The sequence below is a fragment of the Empidonax traillii genome, unplaced genomic scaffold, assembly GCF_003031625.1.
Source record: "Empidonax traillii isolate 1590-97213 ecotype Southwest subspecies unplaced genomic scaffold, ASM303162v1 scaffold11:size2795301, whole genome shotgun sequence".
In the NCBI taxonomy this organism is placed as follows: Eukaryota; Metazoa; Chordata; class Aves; order Passeriformes; family Tyrannidae; genus Empidonax; species Empidonax traillii.
Genome location: NW_020955204.1, coordinates 2,104,723 through 2,113,475, shown reverse-complemented (window position 1 = coordinate 2,113,475; position 8,753 = coordinate 2,104,723). Strand labels below are relative to the sequence as shown.

The 8,753-nt window shown below is 42.9% G+C and overlaps 1 protein-coding gene across 1 annotated transcript in view; it reads right to left on the bottom strand.

The window, feature by feature from the left end:
• Positions 1-3,029: 3,029 nt before the first annotated feature.
• The window catches only part of VPS18 (VPS18, CORVET/HOPS core subunit), a 9,017-nt gene continuing 3,293 nt past the window's right edge, over positions 3,030-8,753 (bottom strand). Inside the window, exons 2-5 of the mRNA XM_027887602.1 lie at positions 8,005-8,146; positions 7,721-7,812; positions 5,130-7,000; positions 3,030-4,396 (exon numbers count right to left, since the gene is read on the bottom strand). Of these exons, the coding sequence (XP_027743403.1) occupies positions 3,668-4,396; positions 5,130-7,000; positions 7,721-7,812; positions 8,005-8,146 (2,834 nt within the window). The 3' untranslated portion in view covers positions 3,030-3,667. The remainder of the gene's footprint in view (positions 4,397-5,129; positions 7,001-7,720; positions 7,813-8,004; positions 8,147-8,753) is intronic.

The following is an 8,753-nucleotide window of genomic DNA, read 5'->3' as shown; positions in this document are numbered from 1 at the left end:
AAACATACTAACTTACCTGTTTATGCAAGCCAGTGTCCAATATCATATTACAAATCCAGCTTTACTGGTGCTTTTAACAAGACACACTAAATGTGAACTCACGCAACTAAGGAGCTGGCTCACAGTCTGTGTGTCTGCTGTCAGGACAGAGGGAAGAGGAAGCAAGCAAAAATGGCCAGACTCAAGGCCACCAGGTATTGCAACTCCAAGCCCAGGGAAGGTCTCTCTACAGTTTACTAAATCAACTAGGTCTGTGGGGAACTTACATTAGAATACAAGTAACAAAAGAGGCTGCTGCACCTCAAACACTGTGCTCAGTTTTGGGCCTCCTACCACAAGATACTGAGGTGCTGGAGTGTGTCCAAAGAGCAACAGGGATCTGTAGCAGAAGTCTTATGAGAAATGGCTGAGGGAACTGTGGTTGTTTAGCCTGGAGAAAAGGAGGCTTAGAAGGGATCTTATTGCTCTTTACAACTACCTGAAAGGAGGTTGTAGCAAGGAGGAGGTTGGTCTCTTCTCCCGGGTAACAAATTACAGGATAAAAAGAAACAGCCTCAAACTGTGCCAGGAAAGACTTAGATGGGATATCAGGAAAAATTTCTTCACTGAAAGAGTAGTCAGGCATTGGAACAGGATGTCCAAGGAAGTGATGGAATCACCATCCTGGGAGGTATTTTAAAGGGATGTGTATGTGGCACTTGAGGGGTTTAGTGGTGGACCTGGCAGTGCTGGGTGAGCAGTTGTCCTTGATGATCTCAGAGGTCTTTTCCAACCTAAATGATTTTACAATTTTATGATACTTACTTATTAACAGAGTAAATGCATCTTTTGATACTCAAAACCTGAAAAATAGTGATCTGTGAACGAAATCGCCTTTTAGTTAAAGACAATTTCTTAACATCTTTGCCTCCAGTAACTGCCTTACAGGTCTGTCTCCACACACCCCCAAAGGCGCTGGGATCCTCGTTCAGTTCCTTGTTTGTGTACTGTTCTTTCTTCTGCTACAGAACACCCCTAGCTCTCTGCAGCAAACCTCAGTATTTAAATGGACAGCAATGACATCTAGTGGCTTGTTAAGAATTTGCCTTTCTAAATTTCCAGCCTGGGCATTCACTTTCCGAAAGCAGACGAAACACACCCCTCTCCAAGTTGCAGTTAGCTGCTTCCTACTACACAGATCAACAGCAAGTACACCTGAAATTCTCTACAAACTCTTTCAACACACACACTCACCACTGTCTCCCCCAACTCTGAGTATTTCCCCCCATCCCTTGCTGAAGGCCTAGGAGAGGTGATATAATAGCACAAGTTCGCTTTAGACCTGGGGGTCCCACCCACCTTTTTGGTTATGCTGTTCTTCAGCTGCATTTAACTAAATTGCAGGGGTCATTCACACAGACAAGGACAAAGCCCAAGGCCATACCATTTGTAACAGCTGGTATACAGTTCATTCATAGCTAAAAAAACAAAGGACTGAGTTCTAAAACATAACTGTGTTGAAATTACAAGGAGAAAAGATAAAAATGCTATTCTGAAAGCAAAGAGGAAGACCTTGCAGATTAGATTTATGGGAGAACAGTAAGCAGTTCACTTCACCACCACATACCCACTTGCCTCCCAAAAAAACAAACCCTCTTACCTTTTTCACTGAGTGACACTGCAAAATTGCCAAGAAGCATAAGGCAGTGGTAACTGAAACTTCTGAAGCATATGACAATGAAAAGAAAGTTCAGAAGATACCTTTATGTAGCTTCCTGTACTACTGGCACCAGTCATTTAATCACTGCTGCAGTCTTTGCCGGTAGTAACACTCTCCACAACCTTGACAACAAATCGTGTAAATGATTTTTCAGTTAACAATGGTGAGGAAGTATGAGATTTGTGGTATATGCATCTGGTGCACACTCCTAGAGCCAAAGAAAAATACATATGGGGGTTTCTGAGCCACCTCTTAATGGAACCACTGAAACAGTGGTTTCTGATAAGCCAAGAAACACACACCATCAGGTGGTAAGAAAACTGCCTATCCCATGGCTCCAACAAAGAAAAGAGGATTTCAAAACCTCAGGTCTTCCTACTGTCAGATCTGTTCTTTATTACTCATGCCATTTTACACAGATAAAATTCATTCATTTATTCCAGGCTGAAGCTCCCAATAAAAGCATAAAAGTTCTTCTGAAGATCTGAATTGTTATCATAATTCTTAGGTCAGATCCTTGAGGACACTAAATTTATACTAACATGAAGACCAATTTCTACAACCCTACAAACAGGGAGATTAGGAGATTGAGAGAGGTAGTCAAGACAAGCACGTACATTCATATGAAAGAACTGAAAAGGTTTCTCAGAAGACAGTATTTTCTATTGCCCTAATTACAAGAATAGTATTTTCTCTTTTTAGAACATTCAATTTTTTTGCCCATTAATACCTTTGTGATTCAGCCCCAAACTGCAAAACTTAATTAAAATTTCATTTTCTTTAAATAAATCAGGACCCCTTACTAAATCTCCAAAGAAAATATTTTGTTCCCTCACTCACAAGTAGTGATTGCTATCTTCTGGGAAGAATTTTCCAAGCTGGAGCAATAGATAGAAACATTGACTTACAGCCATCTCCAGAAAGTATCAAATACTGTCAGGAAAGCAAAAGACTTTTTAAACACAAGGTACTGACTTCAAAGGGCAAAACAGAATTTCACACCACAGAACTTTTCCATAGACTACGATTAAGTGAAACTCTGACTAGATCTCTAGTCTAGTATCAAGTGCAGCTTAAAGAGGACCACTTCAGGATAATACAAACAGGTTGTGTTCCTGCTTGCAGAACCTCAGTTGAAACCCTATTACTGTATATATCAATTTTGGTTTGGGGTAAAGACAAAACCAAGACCTGCTATACAAAGGCATAGTAGAAACACCATGGAGAGAGGGAGAAGGTGGTGAACAAGCATTTCCAGAAACAGTACCCAGAGAAATTCAAATGTACGGGCTTGTGCATAAAGCTTGTGAGAAAGAAAATTACACATCTCGAATTGCAGGCAAATTATTTTAGTGTATTATGAGACACTCCTGCTTGAGAATTATACACATTCTTACATCACATTGTGTAGAAACATGTATTTGTGTAGCACGTTGTTTACAAAACACATATGCAAGAGCATTTGTCCTTTCACGTTCTTCCCATGTTATGTGGTCACAGATTCTCAGCAAAAAGGAAACAGATGACAATTCCAGCTTTGAAAGCAATAAATGAAGACTACATTGCTTACTGCCCCTCGCTACCTTTCCCTTTAAGCTTGTCTTCACCGAAAGAAATACCACACAACAGGGAAGACAAATCATAGGCTATTCCCAATTCCTTCTGGACAACAAGACACTCCATTAGCTTCCCACTGAGAACCTCAGAAGCAGCAAACATCTGCTAAATATATTCCAGGATGTAAGTTAATTCTAACTATTGCTCAAGTCCTTAAACAGCCATAGCTGTATTTCCCCGTTTTTCAAGGCTAGTTCTCTGTAATCCTGGTAAAAAGACCCCACTACTCTCCTTAGAGTTCCACAGAAGCCACTGTGTTCCTGCTCCTGGAGGTTATGTTGCCACCACAGAAGCTTCCCGGGGTTGTGAACAAAACTACTCTCACACATTGACAGTTGCAGATTTGGAAAACTACAGCCAGCTTTGCATCTCCTCTTCATACTTCTGGGGATCAATAAAAGGTTTGTCAATGGATCGGATCATCAGCTCACCACAGTACACACATTCTGCTGCCACGATATCATCAATGTCAGCTTTGATCTGTTCCCGACTCTGCTGCCCCTTCCCCAAGCTAATGGTATCTGCATCCTTGGGACGATGGTGGCTCTTGGACGGCTGACTGGTAGCTGCCAGCTTCTTCTGAAGATCTTCAAGTTTTGCCTGCTTATAGGCAGGAAGGTTTGGGAAAACTGCTTGGAGGAGACAATCATAGTGAAACATGTGACCGCACAGAAAAAGGTAAAAAGGGCGGTTTAGAAGTGGAAAGTCACAAGCAGCACATTTTTCCTGAGGCTCCACAGAGCCATACTTATTTCTCATTTCTTGGATGTCCTCTCGGATCCTCTTGGCACTCTGTGTGGCTTCCTCCATCTCCCTTTTCAGCTCCTCAATGTGTTTGTTGTAGTCCTCCAGTGAGTTACAGATTGCCTCCTTAAAGTGGTCAATAGTGACAAAGTCTGGAAAAAATGGCAGCACATCTTCAATCTTCAGCAGGGCACAACTGGACAGGCAGGCCATTGCCTTCTTGACATCCTTCTCTTCCTGAACAACATGCCGAGCGATCTTCAACCACAGCTTCTTCCGGAGTTCCTCATCATCTTCAGGAAGATCTGCACAGGACTTGGCAAGATCAACATCCACCTAGGAGTTGGACAGACAAGGAAACAGAATTAAGTTTCCCTCTTTGTTTATCTACCATTCAACTTCAAAGCCTGCTGTCCATTACAGGAGGCATTAATAGAAAACTTCTCTTTGCCTAGGATTGCACTACAGGCCTGCTCCTTGTTTACACGTCAAACACCTCTCTTCTGCATCAGTACTCCCCCACGATGATTTGCTTGCTACCCAACAGAGAACAAAGCCCAGCACAGAAAGAGCACACCTATGTTAGAGTATCTTTGCTGGTCACATATTTCAGCTAAGGCATAGCAAGGTCAATATAAAAAAAATCCAGCATCTCAGTGAAGGTCAGAATAAGCTGACAAAGGTACTCTCCTGTGACAATTTTCACAGCTAGGAACAGGAAGTAATTAGAATCCTTAACAGTAGCTATACAAGTCTTGCATAAAGGCAGAGATGTTAAAAGTATTTTATGTCAGAGACTGAGCTTAAGACAGGCAGTACTCCCCCTTGTACTTTCCATGCCCCTACCCTCAGTTATGGCTCATAACAGCCGCTGTCTACTTAGAACAGTTGTGAAAGCACAGGAATATGTTAACAGAGACAGGTCTTTCCTCCTAGCCTTAGCTGTACAGCTTCGATGCTGGTGAGTCTGCCCAGTTCCTCTCAATGCTCCATTGTTCAAGGTAACCTGAATAAGCTACATTCCTGTATATCACAGCATGCACAGACACACACACACACACACACACACCTGTAAAGCAAGATCCACAGCCTCCTCATATAATTCCATCACTTTGTAAATATGGACACATGCATGGTGGTGCCCATGCTCTGCACACAGGCGCAGTGCATACTTCAGGTCATAGTGGATCCTGTTTGGATTGGTTCCTGCTTGCTCCAGGTACGACAGCAGTGAGTCTGGCCGACATAAAGCATAAAGAGACAACAGGTAGTTGTGAATGGCTTGCTGGGTTTCCTCCAACTGATAGACACAGAACTCCATGTATCTAATGGCTTCATTGATCTGCTGGGTGCTGGCACTCTGGCTATAGTTAACAAGGGCTGGAATGAGATTCCTGGCATCCAGTCTAGAGCCCATAGAAATCCAGGCATCAACTACCTTCTTGGGAATATGCTGGATGAGAACTGGAGAGAACTTGTAGAACAGTTTCTCGTCTCTGTGCCTGGACAACACATTTAGAGCCTCATCGTACTCGTCGTGCTGGCAGTGGTGAGCTACTACACGCTCGTAATCCTGCATGATGACCGCAAAGTACACCATGTGCTCTGTGTCGCCATGGCTTGCCAACAGCTCGTAAATAGATGCCCGATTATTAAAAAGACAGTCTTTGTTTTTAGGACTGCTCAAGAAAGTGCGAAACTTCTCCCGTGTATCCAAGTAGAGATTTCGTTGGGAGGGATCTCCTTCCAATATACCTAACCAGTTCAGGTACAGTTCTGTCAACCACGTGGTCAGCAGAGTGGTCTGTGTCTTCTCTGAAGGTTTTAGGTTACTTAGCTTCTTAATCAGAAACTCCATCAGGGCCTCCTCTTGCTTGGCTTCAATGAACTTCAGAGCAATTTCCTCAAAGTAGTTCTGGGTCAGTGCGTAACATTTGGCACTGTCTAGATATCTCTTGTTTTGGAAACAGTGCTCTGCCTCCTTTGCCAGTACAATATCTAGACACTCCGGACGGTCCTTGCAATATTCTTTAGCTAAATCAAATTTGTTCATGTTCATATACATCTTCCACACATCTCTAGATTCCCGTTGGACATGGTAGCGAAACACTACTTTCTCAGTGTGGATCCATATCTGCTGGACTGTGGGATCTTTGATCATGCACGTCAGCAGGCCAAACTTCTCCAGGAAGAGATCTTGGAAAACAACCTGCCCATTCAGAGTACATACAGCCTTCACCCGGTCAGGCAGCAGCAAAAGGAAATGGAACTGGGTAAGTACAATGGATATGGGCTTGTTCACAGTTATGTCAATATCAGAAGGATAAACCCAGACCCGTTCATCACTCAAAATGGAATCGGGACGACTATAATCCAATGTACCATATAAAACACCATTTCCCATCATCCAGGCAAAGGAGCGTGGGTTGGAACGCAGTTTTGGAGTGTAAAAGGCTATCTCACTGAATCCCAAGTTGGCTGGAAACTCCCGAAAGCTGGGCAAATGGTCAGCATGCATAGCAAATATGGAGCTGAAGCCTTGCTGCTCTGTTCCTTCAGGCACTTTGCCAACAAACTGGAAGAGCCTCTTCCTAGTGGTTGCTATAATAAAAAATTTCCCTTCTATCCCTCGTTCAATCTCCAAGCAGCAGACTGGGGCAGGTCCTGATTCCTCCTCCAGAGTGTAGACCTGTCGGAAGTACTGGTCAGGGTTAGTGCTGAAGAGGCTTCCTTCGCTGACAGAGATTTCAGCCTCATAGATCTGCCCCTGGGATGTCCCCACCAGGATGGGCCCAGTGTTGGTCTCTGAACCAAGAAATTTGTTCCAGCCCACACTTTCAATCAAGTGTCCTTTCCAGCGGGAGAGCGCCCGCACTTTCTGAACACTTCTGTTCAGGTAAAGGCATTCACTGGTGTTCAGAGCAATCAGGAGATGGGAGCCTGCCAACAGAAGATGGGTATAGGAAGGAGAAACAGAGAACAAATTAGGACTGTGCCTAAGCAAGCCAAATTCCTGAGGTTTCTAATCCTAACATTTGATAAGCTCCAGTATCAACATACTTAATCCACCACTTTCCCAGGCGTTCACAGGAATGTGGGAGATTTCCATGCTGGATCAGAACGGTAGTCCATATGTTGCAAACTTACATTATTAGTCTCAGATGCTTTAGCAAGAAGGTATTGTGTTTCAATAAGTGTCCTAAGGACAAACAGTTCCCAGAGTTCCCTACTACCTCTGGCAGTTGGTGAGAGATACAAGCATTTCTTCCCAAACTTTCATTTAGTTGTTTAAAATCAGTCAAGGCTATAAACTGCAGATGTTATGGTTCTTTTTAAAAATTCTTATATAAAACATACAGCACAGAGTGATGGCCAAAAGTTTCCTTTTACTGGCTTTAGCAGCCTTGCTTACAACAGCCTAATTGCATGTGTTCATTTTAGAGAGTTCTGAAACACAACAGACACAACAAGTCAGTGTTTTACTACTAGCAAAAGATGCAAATCAGTAAGCAGGGTCCCTGGGCAACAGAGGTTGGCCCAGAAGATTGACCTGTTCTCCTTCTATACAGAACAGAAAGCAAACTTCACCAGAGCTTTGTTACGCGTGCTCACTTGCACCACTGACCACTGTCTGTAAATATACATGGTCCACTGCCTCACCTGTGTGGTCCAGAAACATCTTGTAGACTCTGGCTTCATCTTTGCGTCCCAGCTCTACCTGATTGGGTTCATCTGGCTTCCCAAGATCAATCCTGCAAAGAGAAACCATGAAAGCTTGCTTCCAACAAAAGTCCATGTACGTGTAACTCCTCACCTGTTTTCCATATTTGGCTCATGGCTTCTTATCCAGTTTGCAAATGTAAGTTCTCTAATAACTTAAGAAAAAAAAAAAAAAAAGAGGCAGGGGAAAATAAGCAGCAACTTCAGGATTCAGGCAGCATTACCTGAGAATGGTGTCTTTGCCAAGGCTCATACAGAGCTGGTTAGAGGAGACCACTAAGCTGTTGATTTTCTCTGGAGGAGCAAAATCAATCCTTTGCTTGTTAAATATTGGCGTTTCCTTCTCCAGTCGTGCATTCACATATCCTGGAGAAAGAATGCAAACACTTAAAAACTAAATAAGACAAAACCCCACAACAATAATCCCATACTGCATCAAAATCCAACCTAAAAGGTTAGAAGGATCATTGCCTGCTCTGAGTTTTACTGAAAAAAGAGTGCTCCATGGAGCACGAACACAGAGAGCAGCACTCACGTACATATGAATAACAGGAAAGAAAAGTAATAATATGCTTTACGGTCTTGTCACAGAGCAGCAGACTTGTCATAAGCATTAATTTGATAGCACATTGAATTGCAGGGAATGCCAGAAAACTGTCACATGAACTGCAAAAAGGGCTGAAAATGAGAGTAGAATCACATAATAATTTGTTTTCCTTGACTGACAGTTTACGTGTTCAAGACAGGAAAGAATGGCTGGTATTATGCAAGAGACAAAGAGGGCTCTGAGCAGACACTACCATATAAGCCACCTAAGAGACCACTGTTATTGAAATATATCTCTCTGTCATTCCATGTCAGAAGCAGTCAACAAACAAACTTTTAAGACAGGTGAACCTTTAATGCATGTGGCAGTTCAGAAAAGCAGCACACCAGATTTAGTTTTCAGTGCACATGGGTAGACCTCTGCACC